The 22,403-nt window shown below is 38.2% G+C and overlaps 2 protein-coding genes across 2 annotated transcripts; both read right to left on the reverse strand.

Moving 5' to 3' along the window:
* Positions 1-14,889: 14,889 nt before the first annotated feature.
* On the reverse strand, positions 14,890-17,349 carry rps27.1 (ribosomal protein S27, isoform 1). Its single transcript, XM_026928592.3, has 4 exons — positions 17,216-17,349; positions 16,578-16,686; positions 16,270-16,380; positions 14,890-15,121 (listed from the first exon to the last, which is right to left on the reverse strand). The coding sequence occupies exons 1-4, from the start codon at positions 17,219-17,221 to the stop codon at positions 15,093-15,095; spliced, it is 255 nt and encodes an 84-aa protein (XP_026784393.1). The 5' UTR covers positions 17,222-17,349; the 3' UTR covers positions 14,890-15,092.
* A 3,947-nt stretch (positions 17,350-21,296) lies between these two features.
* Positions 21,297-22,099, reverse strand: LOC113535306 (MORN repeat-containing protein 3-like). The gene has a single exon (XM_034301730.2). It carries the CDS (start codon positions 22,017-22,019, stop codon positions 21,297-21,299), a length of 723 nt encoding a protein of 240 aa, XP_034157621.1. The 5' UTR covers positions 22,020-22,099.
* Between the last annotated feature and the right edge of the window lie 304 nt (positions 22,100-22,403).

The following is a 22,403-nucleotide window of genomic DNA, read 5'->3' on the forward strand; positions in this document are numbered from 1 at the left end:
TAAAAAAGAAATACTTATGAAAAACTGCAAATTCTTAAAGCACTAATTGTCTGCTTTCATATGAGCCTTTAACCACTAATGTTGAGTGTGACATCACAAATAAATTCAATGCTGAACATGGGCAGCCCCGAAACAGGCAGAAATTCCATTTTTTGGCCTCTGTTAAAAAGAATTAAGATATTTCTGAAATTCTTATTTCTGCCATTTCTTCTGGCTGATTCGAGTTGGGCAGGACTGTATGTAGGAGGGGGGCTGTCAATGCTAACCACACACCAATCATAATTATCAGCTCCCCCAACCACAGATCTTCTCTGCTGCTAACTCAGCTTCTATGTGCCTGGGAATGAGCACTGCATTATCCAATCAGCCAATCATGTTGCAGCAGAGCAATGCATGCAGTCATGCAATTACAAGTCAAGAGTTTCAGTTAATGTTCACATGAGACATCAGAATGTGACCCCAGTGGCTTTGACCATTGCATGGTTGTTAGTGCCAGATGGGCTGGGTTGAGTATTTCAGAAACTGCTGATCTCCGGGGATTTCCATGTACAACAGTCTCTAGAGTTTACACAGAGTGGTGAGAAAAAAAACATCCTTTAAGCGGCAGTTCTGCAAGCAGAAACCCGTTGCTGATGAGAGGCCAGAGAGGAGTGGCCAGACTGGATCTAGCTCAAAGGAAGGATACAGTAACTCAAACAAACACTCTTAACAACTGTGGTGAGCAGAAAAACCATCTCAGAATGCGCAACACATCAAACACTGAGAACACTGGGCTACAAGAGCAGAAGACATCAGGTTCTACTCCTTTCAGCCAAGAACAGGAATCTGAAGCTACAGTGTGCACAGGTTCACAGAAATTGGACAGCTGAAGAGTAGAAAAACATCACCTGGTCTGATGATTCTCGATTTCTGCTGTGAAATGCAGAGCACAGGGTCAGAATTAGACGTCGACAGCATGAATCCATAGACTCACACCACCTCGTGTCAACAGTTCAGCCTGGTGGTGATGGTGTAATGGTGTGGGGAATGTTTTCTTGGCACACACTTTGGGCCCCTTAATAAATGCCACAGTCTATCTGAGTATTGTTGCTGACCATGTGCATCCCTTCATGGCCACTATTTACCCATCTTATAATGGCTACTTCCAGCATGATAATACACCAAGTCACAAAGCACAAGTCATCTGAACAGCGAGTTCAGCGCACTTCAGTGGCCTTCCCAGGGTGTTTATACGGTATATACAGATACAGATAATCTCACTGCATTACACAAATTATTAAAAACAATTAGCTATTTGCAGAACATAACTTTATTCAGCTCCTGAACATGTACAGTTCCTAGTGGTAGCACTGACATCATGGCCTATAAATTCTGCTTCTGACATTTCTACATAATTGGTCTCAACTAGAGATGTGTGAGGTTTTTTTTAATCCCCCTTGATTTATTAACACACTTAGATAATCATGATCTACACGTAGCACTGTAGGCAAGCTGTATTTTTAAATAAAAAATTTATAATACTCATTACTTACATATGGCCACATTGTAAAGCCAACACTACAGTTTCCGACCATTTCTATTATAAATGGGGCGGCATGGAGGTGCAGCGGGTAGCGTCGAGGCTTGACAGCTCCGGCATCCTCGGTTAAATCCTGAGCTTCCAAAAACATGTTAGTGGGAAACAGGGTGTGCTAAATTGCCCCTAGGTGTGATTCAGTGTGTGAATAAGAGTGTGCTTGTGTGTTCATGGTGCCCTGTGATGGACTGGCATCTCATTCAGGGTGTGTCCCTGCCTTACAGCCAGGGTTCTCAGGACAGGCTTCAGATCCACCACAGCCCTGACGAGGATAAAGTCGTATTTTAAACGGAAAAGTACAACAAAGTTAATCTGATCTTGTGTCCCTTCACCACCTAAAAAACCTCAATTCATGACCCTAGATGGTTAATAATTACTGTTAGCAAAATGAAACAAAATACATTGATTAGAAAAATGAGACATAGATTTGTTATTAGATTATAGAAGAAATTGCCTCACTTCTGTTATTAGTTTGCAATTGCCAGAGCATATTACCAAAAGCTAACAACACATGTAAGTACAATTGCCAAAATCAGTTTAGATTTCAGCTGGTTAGGTCAGATTTGTTTGTGTGTGTGTGTGTGTGTGTGTGTGTGTGTGTGTGTGTGCGCGTCTCAATGGGAAAATCATTACTGCGTATCAGATTGCACTGATTTGACATGTATCGCAGCAGGAAGCTCTATCAAGCAGAATCAGTATGAGGATGCAGTGGAAATGAACGTTCAGAAAAAAGGAAGAGCAGAAGAAATTTAAACGTACACATTTTCCCCTTTTCTATTCAGGCACACACACAGAGAGAGAGAGAGAGAGAGAGAGAGAGAGAGAGAGAGAGTTAAATGGGTTAATAAGCCGCTCACTGTCGCATGATAGTAGGCAGGTAAATGAGAGGACATTAAAGCTCATTTTAATCTATTTTATTAAACCAGATGTGATATGCCTGCTGCTTCTGCACATTGCAGTGCCATGAGCAAATATTTTTGGTTGCAAAGCATCCCACAGGCATCCCCCATCCTTTATGGGTGGGCTCCAAGAGACACTTTAGTGGTGGGGGGCTGCTGTTTAGAGCCCAACCCATGGAGTAAATAGAGGGCAGCCATAGATTTTCAAAAGGGTTCAAATGAGATGGCCATTGAAAAAAAAAGATATTTTTTGTTTCCACAATAAATTCTGTTTTAATGTAAATGTATGCTTGTAGTCATTAATTTTTTTAAAGCTCTATCTATGGCCAAGTCTTAACCTCCTGGCAGGGCCAACAAGGTTTGTGCTAAAATATCCGTGTACTGATGCCATCAGTCTTCACAAACGCTGCTGGACCTCATCTATCCACATCACATAATTCCAGTTGTAGTTTGAATGAGATCTGTCTTCAGAGACATTTGGTTCAGGAGCTGCATTTGGGATGCTCTCAGGAAGGCAATTCTTCCAAACAGATTGATATGAAAATGGAGCTGATTTTGAAAGCTGACAACCACAAGAATCAATCAACAGTAATTATGAACCTGTGATCTCCGTCACCCTCACCATGTTTCTCACTGTGTGTAGGGGCAGTATAATCATTCGTCCCCACAAAGATGGCTGAATTTTATATTTGTGCAACCTCATACACCACCCTTCAACTTTTCCACATGTTTTGTGTTACAACCCGGATTTCAAATGGACTTAATTGGGATTTATACAATATTTGAATGCAGAAAATATTTTTTTTCCACAAAGACGACAAACAAAGCTTGATCAAATATAAAAGCAGGCATTTGTTGGTTGCATAAATGGCGGTTTCATCCATTTTGCCCTAAACTGTTTGGGCCATTGGTTGTGCACAGTTTCTCCCATATGAGCTGTGGATCTCTCCAACTCCTTCAGTTTTACTCTAGGCCACATGGTTGCTTCTGTCACTAATGCCCTACTTTCCCGGTCATTGACTTTTGATGGACCATCTCCCATATTCTTTCCAATTTTAATAATGGTTCTCCACAGGATGATCATACTTATATATAGCATGTTCATCTTCCACCATGGTCACTTGTACTTTAGTATTGTTTTACCCTTGTTATAGTGTTACTTAAAGTGATACTTTATATAGTCTAACAAACTCTGGGGCTTTCCAGGAACAGGTGTATTTATACAGGTGTAATTTATTAATTATAACTCCTTATGGCAATTGGTTGCACCAGATTTCATTTAGGGGTTTCACAGAAGTGGGGTTTCACCCATTCTTATGCCTTTCCCCCACTTGCTATGTTCAAGGGGCGTGAATGATTATTCAAGGCACTTTACTGGTACCTCAGAGAAACAAGATTTGATTATATTTCAAGAGTTCCTGGAGCCTGAAACCAATTTTGAAAGAAAGCTTTTTTGCAAAGATGTTTGCATTTGTTCTAAATATTATTTTAAATGTTCTATAAGGGTTTCAATAAGTATTATTTAGAATTATTTTACAGAAAAGTTGGTACTTTTTATTATGAGAGTTGACTGTACAAATGTGCCATGTGGTGCTAATAACGTGTAAATAAAATGGAAATGCATATTTGGTTTATATACATATATATATATATATATATATATATATATATATATATATATATATATATATATATATATGCGTGTGTGTGTGTATGTGTGTGTGTTTGACAAAGTGCTGGTAGCTGCATGCACCCTGAGCCAATGTGCTTAGTTAAACCCTTCTCATTTGCCTGCCTGAACTGCTGAGACAGGAGTGAGGGAATGAGACAGAGAATAAGGAGCGAGAGGGAGGGAGAGAGAGAGAGAGAGAGCGCATAGAAAAGAAAACGGATTACCCTATTACTCCAGGGTGCCCTTCTAAAACCTCCACAGGAAGGGTGGGGTTGCTGTTGTGTGTGCAGATGTGCTCTGTGTGTGTATGTGTGTGTGTTCGATGTCAGACTCCTGCAGTATGTAGCCTTTTACGCTACATCGCTCTCAGAGAAGAAACAGAGAAAAGGCCTGTAAATTGTATGTACATTTGTGTAACACATAGATAGAGACAGATAATAAAAGACTAAAGTGGACAGCACTAATTACCAAAATTGCCTCAATATTCAAGTTTTAAATGTGGAACTCAGCCAAACAGTTTCATAATATATACAAGCTGAGCAATAAAACATGTAGAGTTTTAGGATGAGTCATGTATTTTTTTTTTTTCAAATTATAAAATGGATATCTATTCCATAACACTAAAAGGTTTGTTGAGAAAAAAAAACATATATAATATAGGTAATATAGAGTATGAACTGACACCTCCTAACCCAGATTTCAATAAAAACTGGGCGATTAACAAAGAAACAAAGTAATAAATGTTCTTATAAGAACAATCAGTGGCAGATCTCTCTATACACCGATCAGCCATAACATTAAAACCACTGACAGGTGAAGTGAATAACATTGATTATCTCATTACAATGGCACTTGTCAGTGGGTGGGATATATTAGGCAACAAGTGAAGCTCAGCCTGGAAGCTGCGCATGGGGCACGAATGGGCTTCCCAACATCACAACTATCCAAAGCACACGGCTAAGTAGCTGCAGCAGAAGAAGGTTCTGGAGTGGCCCTCACAGTCCCTGGCCCTCAACATCATTGAGTCCATTTGGTGAGAACTCAAATGTGCAGAACATGCAAGGCAACCAAAGAATTTACTGAATCTGGGGCACGACTATCAACAAAGTCTGCAACCTGTCAGTTATGCGTAAGAGGACAACACACAATATTAAGAAGCAAGAGTATGTAAACTTCTGACAAGGGTCAAGTGTGTCATTTCAGTTAGTATTATGATTATTATAATACATGTGAATGCGTGTGCTGATACTTAATATGAGAACTATTACTAAAAAAAAAAAAAAAATCATTGTATTCTGTATGATCACTCATATTTTCTAAAAAATTTAAAAAAAAAAAAAAAAAACCTTACACTGAATAAAATCAATTCTGTCAGGATTATATAAATTTATTAGCAGAACTGTATAAATCTGAATGAACTTTACAGGTTTTATTTTTGCAATGCTTTAATTTGTCCGAGTGTTTCTTTAATTCTGTACAATTTAATATGACCTGAGGTTGGGAAAGTTAAAACCCAATTATTACAATAAGAGCGTCATTTATTAGGGACAACTGCCTGAAATGTATGTTGATGTTGCTTTGTTCTGTTTTTCGTTGCTGTTTTTTTTGTTTTTTCAGATTTTCACTGGCAAAATATTTTCAGGTTGCAATTAATTAAACCACTGAGGTTATTTTGGCAGAGAGATTTGTGCCAAGGCTAAAGCAACAAACAGCATTAGCCATAAAAGGCCACTGGCCAAGTGTTACTTAAGCAAAAGATCTATCAGATGTTGCACTCTATGTGGCAACTATTAAAACTAATTGATGCATTAGCCAAGCTATGTTTCCATCCCAAATGGGTGCATTATGTTGCCTTTATTGATTGAAATTCAATTTTAAAAAGCCACCACAGACATTAAATAGAATCCTCTTTTATTTTTTTACGTTTATCATTGTAACTCCTGTTGTTTCTCAGCACATCACATTTATAAAGAGCATTTACTGTATGCTTATGTATATACTGTATGTGATGGTATATCAGACAGCATACTGTAATAAGGAAATAGAAATCTGAAATATTGTTAATGTTACAGCAGTTTATACCAAAGCACTGCTGAATTCTCAAATCTGATTGGTCAGAAGGTGTTGATTCATTTTCTACTTCAGAATGGCTCTGACAATAGTGCTGGCTGTACTTCAAGTCACAAGGTTATATTAATGTGCTCGTTCTAATACACCGCCGTTTCTATAGTAACAGCTCACTCATAAATCTAAGGCTAATAATAAACAGATTAAAAAACTGTGCTGTTATTCAACATTGAAAAACATATCCTTGTTGATAAGTTGATAAGCTGATAAGATCAAAGTTGATAAGCTTTCTGTAAGGAGATGTTTATTTAATAATGTTTATTGATGTTTATTTGATAATGGTCAGGGGTTGGAGACCAGCGGTTCTCAAACTCATGGCAGTCTTTTAACTGTGAAAAAAGGAACCTTCTCAGTACAGATTAATTTATTATTAAAATATCAGGGTCATTATTTAAATGTGTAAATATGTTGGCTATTTATTCGAGCCATAGATTTTTTTAAGTCCCAAACTTTCCACTCACAGAACACAATTTTATTAAAACTGACATTTGATTCAAGTTGAGATTATTTATTGGCGAACGTTATTTTTGTCAACAGGGTTGGATAAAACAATTAAATTCAGTTCGCCAGTAAAACAGGCTAATAACTATAAGAACATAATAATATAATAAATCTGATAGTGGTGGGCTGTGATTTTCACAACTCTAACAGAAAGTAAAAAAATCCCTACGGGGCCCCAGACCCCGTTTCGAGAACCATGGTACTTTCTTTGTGAGTCACAGCTCTTGATTTATTTCTTTAAAAAGTTAAACAACTGTTTAAAGAGCAAGATTTTTCTATTTTGAGAAAAGTATACTGTTTTGCAAAAGAACTTTTTAATATGTATTTTAAAAAATATTTTTGTCAGCCACAGCTGAGATAGTGCTGTGGGTTAATCACTGAAAGCATGCAGCTGTACGCACATACTGTTTCTATCCTTTCAGCAATAATAATGATTAAATTGTACCAAAATAATGACACAGTGGTAAGAAAATCATATGCATATTACCATCATATGTATGATGCTGTGTAGCTAATGGTGTTATCTGCAGATGGGGCAAATTAAAGAAAAAAAGACAACATAAAGTGTAAAATGCTGAGCCACCAAGAGCTGCTATAAGAACAGCCTCAATGTGTCTTGGCACATTCTCTGTCTCTGGAACTGTACCGAAGAGATGGAATAGTATTTATCCAAATGATATTCCCTACATGTTGTGATGATGGTGGTGGAGAACACTGTCTAACACTTCAGTTCAAAATCTCCCACAGGTGTTCAGCTGGGTTGAGTTCTGGTCAATGTGAAGGCCAAATCATATGATTTACATCATTTCATCCTCATCAAACCACTCAGTAAGCCCTTGTGCCTTGTGGATGGCTTTTAACAGTGTACGTTGTCATAAAGCAGCTTTACAGAAATACATAAATTCCATATATAAATTTTAAATTTATAAATTTATCCCTAATAAGCAAGCCAGAAGCAACGGTGGCAAGGAAAAACTCCCTGAGACGATATGAGGAAGAAACCTTGAGAGGAACCAGGCTCAAAAGAGAATCCATCCTCATCTGGGAGACACCGTATAGTGTTTATATCCATTCTATAACTGTGTGCTATATAGTCAAAAAGAACTTATGAGCTCATGAGCAACTTATAAATATGAGCATCAGAGTCATTTCTGAATTGATTATAGTTTTAACATGAAGTCTATTTTATTGAAGTTATCAACTGTCCATGTGGGGCCGTCCTCCGCAGTGAGTGATTTTCAGGTGATGAGAACTCCAACCAGAAGTAGGGCATCAGGATGGATCCAGGATCACTGATATCTCAGGAGTAGCATGTGGAGCTCAACAGAGAGAGAGAGAGAGAGAGAGAGAGAGAGAGTGAGAGAGAGAGAGAGGAACACAGAAATATTTCATCATAGGTAAAGATGATCAGTCAGAATAATTTTGCACTGATCTGCAGTGACCTTCCCTCTAAGGGGACAAGTGGACTCATATCATGCCAAATTTATAAATATAAGTATAAAATTTTATGTACTATACTGCATATTATACATAGTATATAAAAATGAATAGTAAAATATTTCCCAGGTTCATACAGGATTCTTCTTCATCAGTAACTGCTTTATCCTGATCCAAACACTCTTCCGATAAAACTGGGCCAAGGTGGGAGAATTCACCCAGGACGGGACGCCAGTCCATCACAGGGCACCACTCACACACACATTCACACACACATTCACACTTAGGGACAATTTAGCCAATCCACCTACCAGCATATTTTAAGGACAGTGGGAGAAAACTGAAGAACATGGAGGAAACCCATGGGAATATGGGGAGAACATGTGAAACTCCACACAGACAGTAACCCGAGCTCAGGATCGAACCCAGGACCATGGAGCTGTGAAGACGCAACGCTATCCTCTACAGGATCACACATATCATTTCACTTCTACTGAAATAACAAGGAGATTTAAAATAACAAGGAGAGGATGGGGACTGGGAAAAGATTTTTCACTTTTTAAATGTTTTGCTTCAGCTAATTTATCTATGACTGATTTTTTTGTATACTTTTTTTGTATACTGTTATAAAGATTTGATAATTATAATTAATAATCATTGACAACTTATTTCACTAAATCAACATTGTGTATTGAGTATATAGTTTGTTTAATATATAAGTCAGGAAAAATTGCCTTTTGGCAGAGTTTAGCCCAAGAAAGGGGTAAGAAGAGCTGCTTGGGGTTTAAAAAAAAAGAAGAAGAAAAAAATGAAAGAAAAAATTAAGCTATTGATTTTTTTTAAAGCTATTCTCTCACATTTATTTCAAAGTCCTACGGATTACACAAGTCTCTAATGTACATAATATACACAATAAATACAACACAAACACAAAGTCCACGTTCAGTGCGGTTTGGTAAAGGGCAGGCCAGTCCTGCTTATTTCTTATAGATCTAAGGCATCATATCTTTATTCTTTCAGTTAAATGATCAGTTTTCTAGGACACTTGATTTGACTTATTTTTCAAGCTAAAAAATCTCTATCAGATTTTGCCAGAGATAGTTGTGGCAGTTGTCCCTAAAAATATCAAATAATTAGTTTTTGTAGCTGTCATTTTGACAATAAACACAATGTACACTGGATGCTGTAAGGGTCAGTGGATAATCTCATCCCACACAGCCCAAACTGCTGATACATTTTCTTCATTTTTCTAGGATTTCCTGCAGCTCACACGTTAGAAGAGCAATTAAACTGTAGGTGACAGGCGGCACAATTACAGCAGTTTTTTTGCTTCAGTTAAATTTACAAGACAATGCTTTAAATTACAGTTATCATTTTTCCCACATAACATCATGTTTGCTTCTTCCATCAAGTGCAAGTTTACCCATGTAATCAGCAACTACTGTACATTTTCACTGAAACCAAAAGGAGTCCTGTACTAACAAAGTGGTGGATAACACAATTCAAAAATCACTGTAAAGCTACATGTACATCAGAAAAAAATCAATGTTAAACTGTCACTGTGTGGTATGAGCTGTAGCTTGGAAAATATTAATTACAAACGATCACTGGATGTCTGTTACGCAATCACGGAGAAATATGCACAGAACAATTACTCCTTTAAAGATGTAATTGACTGATGATGCATGGCTCATAAAGACATTATTTACTTATTCATTTGTATTTATTTTTGTTACATCATAGTAACCATGTGGATTAAACATAGTTCTATGGTTTAAAAAATTGCAATTCATCCTTATGAGCATGGAATCAAGAGTCTGTATAATTATGAGTTACATTTGTACTGCAGATTGCACCCCTGATTTCTCACAATCTTGCAAACAGAATAAGTATGTACAAACTCTGAAAATTATGCTAACAGTTAGTGTAGAGGTAAATGTACAAAACTGCACACATTTCAGTTTTTGAACTGTTTTTGAACAATAATACTAGGAAACTATAACCTGGGTTTTCCGCTGTTTGGTTGTTTTTATTCCCAAACAGATATGGAGAAGTTCTTGTATATGGATGTAATGAAATCACAGTGTGTAACTGCTGTCCAATACTCTAAAAGCTTCTACTCCTCTTGAAACATTGCAAAGCAGGACTTTAATAGAATTTACCTGGGAAGGAAAGACCACATTTTTATATATTCATTAATAACTACATTATAACAGAACAACAACAGAAAAAAAATGGTTTGTCCCCCTCATAAATGTTAATTGTTCAGCTTAGATAACGAAGAGTCTTCTTTACCATTTTGATGCTTCATGAGGTCCTCAAATGTAACACAAATTTACTGCTCTGCAACTAAAAGTGCGACACTTTGTGGTCATTCCTGAAACTACAGCTCTAATAGATTTTCTTAAAGATTAACATAAAAGAGGATAAAGTCATCATAAAAGAGGATAAAATCATCATAAAAGAGGATAAAGTACCCCTCCACCATTAAATTAGCTACATGATAAAATAAAAGAAATCACTCCACATAACATAACTTTTTTTAATAATAAACAATAGTATACACATATTTGATTACACATATTTTAATTATTAAATACTCACTCCTTACAAACCTTGGACTCCTTGGCCCATGCCTAGTTTCCAAAATGCTGTATGTAAGCCACGACTGCTGCAAAATGTATGTAAGTTTATGTAACTCATAAATCTTTTTGCAGTACTGTATCATACTGTATCATAGTTCACTCAAGAAATGAATATAATGAAAAGAATGTTACAGATTACTGCCAAAGTCGGTCAGTTTACCACACTCCAGGAATTATGCACTTTAAACTAATAATGCACTTTTTTTATAATGCACTCTGAGAATGCTTCAGTTTTTAACAGGTTTTTACTTTTATTATTTAAGAGTATAAACAGAACAACAACGTCAACAAATGTGGCAAAAAGCAAGTAAAACAAATGAAAATACTCCTGGGTTGCTAAGATTTTTTTATATCAAGTAATTGGAATTAAATCTAATACATTTCTGTGAAACAAAAGCAAAGTGTACGTGCAGACAGCGTGTCAATGATGTACAGAACCATTTCTGTTATAAGACATTGACTGGGAGAGGGAAAGTGGTGTTACGGAGTGGATAATATCTGTTTATGAGAAATGTGTGTACACCAAGATGACTTTGTGTCCCATAAAAACACTGAGAAAAAGAAGAAAAATGTATCTCCCTTTTCTAATGTTGAGGTTTTTTGGACTAGTCTAGCATCTTGACTTAATTTTGTTTGAGGCTATATCATTATTAATGTCGTCCTGCCCCACCAAAATCTATGGTCATTACAATCTGTAGTCATCTGCTGATTACAGCGCTAGTTTGTGCCCATTTGTGCCTTTCTTTACGTTCACTTTACACACATTTTATAAGAAACAAAACTTATTAAATGCAATAGCGTCAGTTGTCTGTCTCTTTCAGAGACAAGCTTGACACAGAATTCTCACTGCTAAGCAAGACAAAAACGCTTAAACAGCAGGAATCTACAAACATATATCTCTCCTATCAAATTTATGCAAGCAGATGTTCTATGTAGGAGATTATATTAGGCCTTGAAGAGCTGAACAGCTGCACCCACATAAACCTCCTTCATAATCTTCTGTGAAATAGGGGTGGGCTACCTATTACTGTATTTAATATTATGTAGTATTTTCTACCCAACAGCTTCCAGTTCATGCTTCTGTCAGTACAACTGACATCAGCCATAACATTAGAACCACTGACAGGTGAAGTGAATAACATTGATTATCTCATTACAGTGGCACCTGTTAAGGGGTGGGATATATTAGGCAGCAAGTGAACAGTCAGTTGATGTGATGGAAGCAGGAAAAATGGGCAAGCGTAAGGATCTGAGCAACTTTGACAAGGGCCAAATTGTGATGGCTAGACAACTGGGTCAGAGTATGAAAAGTTTTTGGAAGACATTTTGCTAAAAAGTGTTAATTTCCCCTATGTATGGAGACTTAAGGGACACCCTGTACTTTGTAGAGAAAGGATGAAGTCTGGAAATCTTCCTAGTTTAAAACATGCTTTCACGGTTGCGTCTGGCAGCAGGAGATCCTCAGGAGGCTGTCTTGAAAAATGGAGTGTGTTCCTCAAGTCTGGAAAGAATGTTCTTAGCCTTGAGGAAATGCTAAAACTAAACAACCTTCGTAATGAGCCCCGAGGAATGCTGTGATGGTGTCACAGGAAAGCCAGGAGACAGTGCTATGCAGGGTGTAAACACAATTTACAGCTATATTTGATAACACCATGCATATACTTTTTTCACGCCTTTGTGGAGCCTATGTAACAAATACAAGGCGTTCAAGAATCCTATTCCTTCATAAAAGAAATCGTCATGGTGAAGTAAAGTCATGGCTTCAGAAGTGTATTGCAAGCCTCCATACTCCACGACGGGTTGTGCATGAACCTTTATGTTTTTATTGGCATTTACTTGTTTTAATCATAAACATTTTAGAAACTTATAATCTGTTTTTAACAGGTTTACCAGTGATTCGTTGTTTTACATTTTATTTGATGGTAATGAGGTTGAGGCTGCATCATCATCATCATCATCATGCATTATTTCACGTTCTTAATTGTTTTGTCAAATAAAATAAATAAACCCTTTGTACAAACAACACAGCTGATCTTGGCTGGCAGGTATGGTATCGTTACTGGCCTCACACAAATGCAGGCATCGTGGCCAAAAAATGTACAGTGCCAGAGAAGCAGCTGTAGTCAATGCATGCTGAAAGGATGTTTTTTCAGATACAGGTACAAAAAAAATTTACAGCTATTCTTTGATATAGTGTTTACATTTCATATATATATATAAACTGTTGTGGTAGTTCATTAACAGACAGCTATGCTTTGGCCAGACACTGTACACACACAAGGCCCAAGAAACATCATGTGTTGTTGAATCTGATCAGGATGGATCAAGAAAGATCATTCTTCTTAGCCGATTTACAGGTATTTAGACCATAACCATAGATTATAATTTTATTATAATCTTCTGATGATCAGTTACTGATAAATAAATGCTAATAAAGACATTATAATAATTGTATTGTTATTTAGCAGAGGAATCTACTGTATTCATCCCAGGCCACCCAAAAGGACCAAAAGGATAAGTCACTGTATAAGCGTCTGGAAAATAAATTACTGCTGGTCACTCTGTAGGTGATAAATGACTCAGTTACTGACTGTAACCCACGTGGCTTTCGCAGTTTATCTGCGTCCCTCTACCTCATCCATCAATATAAATGCACCATAGGACCAACACTGACCAGAAGTCTGAATATTCTCAACTCAGCCGTGACAATAACATGGTAGTGTGTGTGGTGCAGGTATGAGGGTATCAGGTACAACTGTGCTGCAGGGTCTTATAGACACCTTAAAGTCACAGCTGAGCTGAAAACAGAAGCTTGCATTGGTATCTGTACTTAGCAAGGAAACGTGCACATTTATTTTTGTTAAAAAATAAACAGTATTTCTAATGGCTTTGTCTTGTTAAAAAAAAAAAAACAGTGTTTCTAGCTTCCTTTAAAAATAGTTCCCTAGATGTTAGCTGCACACATATTGCAAAAGTCCCATAAGAACTTCCAGTGTAACATTTTGGGACCCTACAAAAAAACACCCAGAGGACCTTTGCAGTTTGGTTCGAGGGACGTATGCTGGGATGTAATTTTGTTGGCTGGGGCATTATTTGAAGATTTAGTGCACACTGCACTTAGGAGGCACTCTTTCACTGTAGTCTTTTCATAGTTGTCATGTTGCTTTCAGCTTTCTAGGAGCTTTGCCTTTTATGGAATTTTGTAGGCGTCACTAAACGCAAATCAGCTTTGCCATGAACACTCTTGGAAATTTATGGCTGATCAAAATCTGGGTGCAAAGAAAATTTGCAAGTTTTGCCTACAGAAACATTTACACATAATTTTACTAAAAGGTTGTTAAATGAGGACTATTACTTGCAGTTATCTACTATTGTTAATCACACAGCACTTGAATCTATTCCTCACTTAGATCCCAGAAGCTTTAGGCTATTTGTACTCATGGAAAAATTTCACACTCACAAGGCAAGATATCTTAACACTATATTTATTCATCTTCAGTAACCAATCCAGTGGCCAATCCAAGGAACACTGAGTCCCTTAATTATTTCATTGTTAAAGCTGATACTCAGAGAATTTAGCTGTTATACACACTCACTATGCTGTTTAGAACCAAACGAATGCTTTTTACTGTTTGGGGTATTTCTTAAAAAAAATGTAGATGTTGTAATAACACCAACACTTTGGACTGAGCATAAACTTGTGCTGAATGAGCCCCAGACTCGAGCCCTAATAGAGCTGATGTTAAGAATAGGGTTATTAAAGCATTAAATTCTCTACAGGACTCGTTTTTTTTTTTTTAAAAAAACTTTCTTCCCAGGAACTTCAGGAAATCTGGATGCAGCACCTTCCTGCTGAACAAGAGACCTGATTATTCCAAATATTTCACAGAGGGGAATATGTTCAGGGTTGACTGAATGTTTTAGGATATCTCACAGAAGGACAAATGCTGAGAACAAATCAGCAGGTGATTAAATGTCATGCATCGACTTGCACTACTTCATGTTTTTCAAAGAACACACACCTGAGCACTATTTTAGCCAAAACATTTTATTGAAAGAGAGAGACTGGGTTGGAGAGCCATCTTTACTAGTTTTTCAAGCAACTGATGGTGGAGGTGTTTGCTTCTGTTCCTTTCTCTCAAGTTGAAAGATCAGCGATCGTAGCCGAGAGGTCTTTGGAGGGCGAGTCCAACCCCCCTCTCCCTTCCTCCATACTGGAGCATCTAGTGTACAGCTTAATGCTGCTTCCTCCTGAAGGAACATCCTGAGGAACAAGCAGAGAAGAGAACATTCTCAAAATCCATGCAAACACTGTTTCCACTTGCCACTTTTTTCCCCCCCTCAGGATTAGTGTTCAAAGGACTGGAAGCAGCATGTTTCTGTGCCCTAATGCTTTCTCACTATGGATAGTAATAAAAAGCTTGTATACAGAGCTAATCCACTTGTGCTACGTAAACTGTCAGCTCTTTCAAACAATTTTTTTCTATTAATAGCAGTGTCGTCGAATGTCCAGCAAACATTTCACTGTACTTGAACTGATTCGATTCTTCTATTAGTCATGGCCAATTCCCACCCATCTGGCAGCTCTCCCCATCACACAACAACCACCGGGGAGGGCGAACTGCATGCTTCAAGCTGCTGCTCACACCACGTCAGGGGGCGACACAGCACACTCTGAGGAAAGCTCCATCCGCCCACTTCTGCATACATGAGCTCAGAGACGCCCATGAGTGGCTAGTGTCGCTGTGATTGACAGGGGAGAGAGTTTGCCACCCCTCCCTCCCTGAGAACACGGCCAGTTTGGCTCTCTTGGTCTCCTGGCCATGGATGGCTGTGGCATCATCAGGGTTTGAACTCATGAAATTCCAGATGATATGCCAAACGCTTCTCTGTTGCGCCACTCAGAAGCTTCTTCATAGCTAGTTAATAAAACTTTGATTCCTTCACATTAAGAAAAAAAATCTCAATTACTTTAAGCAATCATTGTGGTTCTAACACAAAGTGATGACAGTTTGAGGTATTTACATAAACCACACAAATGCAGCAACATGTTGCCAAAAGCACTTAACACTACATCTAAATACTGTTCAGAAGTTAGCAGTCACAAATATCCAGTGTACTGTCCCTTCTAGTATCAGTCTTATTCTTTTCTAGATTCCAAGCAAAACTGTTTGGGGGCTTTTCTACCTGCATCATACACATATATACATGCCTTTATCCGTTTACAGAAACTGCTGTGCTCTGGGTCTGTTCTTTGAAGCAGCATGTTGATCGTATGAGATGCAAAAATCATGCACCTGCATTCTATTCTGCAAAAATAACTGCACCTTTCATCTCACTGCTGTCTGAACGCTGACCCAGAGGCCCAATGTAACTTGCATATTCTGTGTTGGACCGGTTGAAGTCACATACCTTCTGTGAGACGTGCTTTGCCTCCAGTGGGTTGACACAGCACAGTGGAACAACCAACACACAACACTACTGTCTGAGCATGGCTGAAGACTGTGGTGATCTTATAGCATCCTGCAATACAGAGGAAGATTTGTCTTATGTTGACACGGATGCATCTTGTAGTCGCATGACAAGTGCATATCATAAATGTGCATTCTCTCTCGACTCATCACTGAGCACACAGTATGGAGAGACTACATTTCTCCAATCCTGGACTGTGTAATGACAAACCTGACACACTGATGTGTGCTTCATAAGGAATCACATACCTGGACACTTGACGTCCATGAAGTAGGAATTAGGGCTCTGTACGAGACGCTTCTTCTTGTGCCTCCTTCTCTCCTCCTCAGGGGTGGGGTGCAGCAAGTCTTTTGCGAGCTGTGGATATTCAATGACTTTAATTAGAGAATTATACATGAAATACCGACACTATAAACCTATAAAGGTTCAACAGTAAGACCCACACTGTGCCATGAGAACAGCGTCTTTAAGAGGAAGCCTCGCACATTCACTCGATATTTCTACAGCAGTCTACAGTAACCTCAGCTCAGGACCAGACATCACTCTGGCACCTTGTTTTCAAGATACCGGTATCTTACAACCACACATGCTGTTATTTGAGTAAAACTGGGTATGAAAGTAAGAATGCGTCACACAGCAGAAACAGCTCGAAGGCGCCCTCCATGTTTTGTTCCATGCGCGCCGCCATCTTGTCAGTCGCATCGGTTCAGCACGCAGCCAAACCATTGAAAAATCATATTCATTTTTAACATAAAACCAGGTCAAATACACAGATTCTACACCAATATATGTCTGATTTAATCTTCAGGGAAACGTCTTTGTCATTGGGGCCTTAATAAATGCGCTAAAAGCAAATATTCTGACTTGATTTGTTTCAAATACTCACTGGCATGTTGGCGAAGAGTTAGCCGCTGCCGGAAAGGAAGTACACAGCGGAAGCGGCGCGATATTATTCACAGAGCACGTGGGCATTCCGGAAGTAGGACTTTGGAGGAAATGAAGCGAAGACATCTTAGTAAGGTCCATCAGCTGGCCTGTAGTGAGGATGTTTATTGCATTGGCAATGCTACTATTTAAAATGATGATGCTAAAAAGCTCATAAAAGTGTAGTAAAGTCAAACTCTTCAGGTTCACTGGTTTATTGTCAGAACATCCTGAGAGTTTAATCTCCTTCAGTGTAACACAGACACATCAGTTTAAAGATATTCTCCCAGACAGATGTCTGATTTATGAAAATGTATTATTTGGGTTACAGACACTCCTGTTTACCTTTAATCTTTACATACAATGGATATAAAAAGTCTACACACGCCTGTTAAAACTGCAGGTAAAATTTCACTGTAAAAAGTAAAGCAACATAAATCATGTGAGATGTTTTTCTACCTTTAATATTGCACAGGGGTGTTCAGACTGTGCTCAGATTTAACCACTCACATTCAAACGCATGTGCAAAAGTAATTATCACACACCTGTCCTCGATGAAGTGATTCCAGTTAACCCCTAATGAAGAGCAGCTGTTTCTGTAGGATTTTCTTGACATCTTCTGATTTCATCCGACTGCTGAAGCCATGGTCCACAAAAAGCTTATAAAGCATGCAGAGGATCTCACTGTCGAAATGTATCGATCAGGAGAGGGGTACAAAATAATATACAAAACATTAGATGTACCATGGAACACGTTGAAGTCCCTCATCAACAAGTGGAGAAAATGGGGCACCACGGTGACATCACCAGGAACTGGCCGTCCCTCCAATACCATGTGGCAAAACATGTTATTGTCTGCTGAGACTAAGGTAGAACCTTTTGGGCATAATTCTACAAGATATGTTTGTCAGAAAAATAAAACATAATAATATCACTCAAAGATGACCATGCCCATGGTGAAGCATAGTGGTGGCAGCATCATGTTACGGGGCTGCTTCTCTTCAGCTGGGACTGGGGATCTACTCAAGATAGAGGGAATCATAGATAGCTAGAAATATCAATCTATTTTGAAACACGGAGTCATTTTCTTGTTACTTGCAGTGTTTAATTGAAGATTTGATTAAACAATACACAAAGCCAAACAATCAATAGAAGATGCTAAACTGGCAAGGAGTTAAGAAGTTAAATTTGGAATTTATATTTACAGCATTTGGCGGACTCCCTTACCCAGAGCAACCTACATTTATACAACTGAGCAGTTGAGGGTTAAGGGCCTTGCTCAAGGGCCCAGCCATGGCAGCTTAGCAGTGCTGTGAGCTCTTAAAGATGTAGTCCAACATCTTAACCACTGAGCCACCACTGCCCTAACTGGGAGTCATTAAATATCTGAAGTGGATGGTATCCACACAAATATTGATCATTTTTGATACCTAAATTTTGGAATAATAAACTACAAAGCATTATAAATTCAGTATCTAAAACACATTTCAATTTTATTTATTTATGTATCACTTTTAACAACGGACATTGTCCCAAAGCAGCTTTAAGAAATCAGGATATAGATTTAAAAGTAGTCCGTAATGAGCAAGCCCGAGGCGACGGTGGTAAGGAAAAACTCCCTGAGACAACATGAAGAAGAAACCTTGAGAGGAACCAGACTCAAAATGGAACCCATCCTCATCTAGGTGACCACTGGGTAACATGATTACGAGTCATTACTCTTCCACAGCTATTTACTATAGAGTCTCACAGTCCTACATGTGTTCAAAGGATCTTGGGTCATTTATTATTTCATTAGAGTTTTAAGTTTAAGTTTATAATATCAAAGTGAGTTTATCCACTGTTCAGAAATTTGGACTTGAGCGTAAACTGTTTTTAGCAAGTGCAGTCTTTAGGCTACCCAGGTAAGAACATCCACAGCCATCTTTAGGGTAACCGTGTGGTACAGTCCACAGCAATCTCACAGCAAACTATCCATGCAGGGCCATCCTCAGCAGCAGCGAGGGAGACTCAGGTGAAGAAGGATCCAAGCAGAATTATGGTGTGATGGATCACACAGGTCTGGAGGGCAGAAGTGTAGCTCGACAGGGAAAGGAAAAGAGGGAGAAAGGGGGAGAGAAAGAAAACAGATTTTTAGGTATGCTCTTGTCCTGTAATGGTTTAAGAAGATGTAAGTTGTGTGCAGAGTGCAAGCAGGAACTTCGGGCAAAACTAGCTATGACAGTATAACTAAGACGGAGATCCAGAAGGTAACACAGGCATGAGGACACCCTGGGACATAAAGCAGCCAGCCACTCCACCATCAACAAACCTGAGTGAGCATGTGAGAGTGAAGAGACGACAGGATCCAAACATCCCAGTGGACCAGAACTCTCTATGCCCATAAACCCTCCAGATCTGCACCTTTACCTAAGAGAAAAACTATTAACAATAAACTAAACAAATAGGTTTTCAGCCTAGACTTAAAGATTGAGACTGTGTCTGAGTCCTGAACACTAACTGGAAGGCTGCTCTGTAACTGTGAGGTTTTGTAAGAAAAAGCTCTGCCTCTTGCTGTAGTCTTTATTATTCTACATACCAACAAGAGCTGATTTATGTTTATTATTGCAGCAGATGCTTTTATACTTACCATTTAACATTTATTAACTTAACGTTAATAAAAAATACAAACAAAAACACAGCTGTTAGGAGTATTACTAAACCTTTCGCAACACTAGATACAATGGAAAAAAAATATGTGTATCAAAAGTGAGGGGAAATTAATATTCAGACACCTTTGTTTTTGTTATTTAATATATTTCCAGTGTATATCTCCACTTTTTACACACAATGTCTTTTGACTTTGTACTTATAAATATGAAAAAAGTACGTATTCATAAGTAAAGACAATGATATGTTTAAAAAATAATTTGATAGGGTAAATAGTATTAAGAAACCACAAATTAATATCTAATACTTTGTTGCAAAGCCATTAATGGGAATTACACTTGTTTCTGAATACCTTTCCTCTATCATTTTTTTTAAACACAGAATTGTTTATGCTTATGAATACAAATTTAAAAGGCATTATCTGTGTAAATCTGAAGTGGATTTATGCACTAGATGTTTATTAAATAACAAAAACATACGTGCCTGATTACTTATTTCCCCTCACTGTGTTCAGAAAGAAGGTTTGTCCACTAAAGTTTCTTGATAGTGAGAGATTAATGTGAAAGGTTGAAGCAGATCAAAACATGGCACTAAAATGGGAAAACAACATCTTCACACCATGATATCAGAAAACAGCTAAAACAGTAAATGACAGTACAATGGGCTCAAATTTAGTTTGCTCACACTCCGGGAGCTTCTACCACTCTGTGCTGATGGCATCTATCAACTCTGGAATACTTCATAACTAGAGCCACCCAAAATCAACCAAATACTGATGACAAAATGGTAGCGCAGATCCAGTCCTGTTCCCCAAACCTAATTCATACTGTTTTCCCATTTCATGACATGTAAACTGTAAATGTGTAACCATGACAACAGGCATGAACAACCATTAGTCCTGTATTTTACACTTCACTCTCAGCATCACTGAACAAAAATGAGGAAAATGAATAAGACTGACTTAAATATCAATTTTAAAAATGACACAAAATAAAACACACACATACTATTATTCTATTAGTCTATTTTCTTACTGAATTTCACTATCTGATTTTTTTTTTTTAAAGATGAATTATTCTGCATGACCTGTGTAATGTACAATAAACAAACAAACACTGAGATATTTGAGAGATTTCTTTATTAATTCATTCATTTATTATATTTATGGAGTCCCTGAAAGCACATGGTGTAATTTTGGGGTTAATTATCTCGTGCACACCGCTGACTGTCGCGTGCATGGCAACTCTCTCAGTTAACTTTCAGAGACACGTTTCGTGTATATTTATATTTATGTGTATATTTATATTTATATTTATGTTTATATTTATGTTTATATTTATGTTTGTTTCTCTTTTCTTTTCTTTTCTTTTTTTTTTTTTTACACCAAAGGTCCGTTAAAGTGCATTAATCCTGTTTTTGAACTGGTCGCGTGCCTCCTTCAGTACAGCCTGAACATCCTGCAGCATCACCGGGGGTAAAGGGTGCAGCTGTGGTGTGTGTGTTTTCTTCCTGTCGCACTCACACACCGTCCCACACTTCAGCGCATCATCTACCCAGAAGCCCTGGTACACCTGACCCCTGTCCCTGTAGACAAAGCGTCCGTGTCCATGTTTCTTCCCGTCCTTCATGGAGCCCTGATAGCTGTTCCCGTTCCTGAGCGCCAGCACGCCCTGGCCGTGGGGTTTATCCCTGAGCCACTCTCCTTCATACACATCTCCATTCTCATACCTCATCCTCCCCCATCCGCTCCTCTCATTCTCCACCCACTGCCCCTCATATCGCGCTGACGAGCTGTAGAAACATCTCCCAAACCCCTCCTTCTTATCGTTCCTCCAGGTCCCTGAATAAACTCTTAAATATTCTTTAGTAGACGGCTGCAGTTTGTAGAGCTTCCCGTAACCGTCTCGCGCATCCCGTTTCCACTCGCCTTCATACATGGCTCTGGCTCTCTTCCACACCTGAGTTCCCTGCCCATGCCTCAGGTTACCCCGCCACTCTCCGGTGTACTCATCCCCGTTCGGGCTGTAGAAGGTGTGGCACAGACCATTCCTCTGAGTCCTTTTAACCAAACCTTTCCAGCGGGACTCTGCGAGCCTTAATTTTCCGATTAAAGCCATTACTCCTCTTGTAACAGTGCAGTAGAAATGCTGAACAGTCCTCAGCGTCCTTCTGTTTCCCACCTTTATCAACCGGAGCCCCCTTTATGACGTCACAGTGTTATGTGACGCCACATGGCCGGTGACGTCGATTCTGTTCTAATTGTTTAAAAATGACATTTACGAGGTTTTGGCTTTATTTTATTGTATTTTGAGCAACTGAGTGCCACAGAAACATAAACATTATAGAGACTAATATCAACAACTATAGAGATTTGTTGATGATGAGACCAATATAATATAATATAATATAATATAATATAATATAATATAATATAATTATTAATTAATATATATATTTTTTTATGTTTTGTCATTGTCATTTTACTGAGGGTGAAAGTTGAT

This window comes from Pangasianodon hypophthalmus, chromosome 29 (assembly GCF_027358585.1).
Source record: "Pangasianodon hypophthalmus isolate fPanHyp1 chromosome 29, fPanHyp1.pri, whole genome shotgun sequence".
Taxonomy (NCBI): Eukaryota; Metazoa; Chordata; class Actinopteri; order Siluriformes; family Pangasiidae; genus Pangasianodon; species Pangasianodon hypophthalmus.

Bases quoted from the DNA above. Each gene is read 5' to 3' on its own strand.
- rps27.1 (XM_026928592.3), bottom strand. The intron at 16,381-16,577 runs GTATGTGATTCC...TCTGTATTGCAG, and splicing joins CATGGACGTCAAGTGTCCAG to GATGCTATAAGATCACCACA. The intron at 15,122-16,269 runs GTATGTGACTTC...CTTGTTCCTCAG, and splicing joins CAAAGCACGTCTCACAGAAG to GATGTTCCTTCAGGAGGAAG.
- LOC113535306 (XM_034301730.2), bottom strand. From the start codon at position 22,019: ATGGCTTTAATCGGAAAATTAAGGCTCGCAGAGTCCCGCTGGAAAGGT.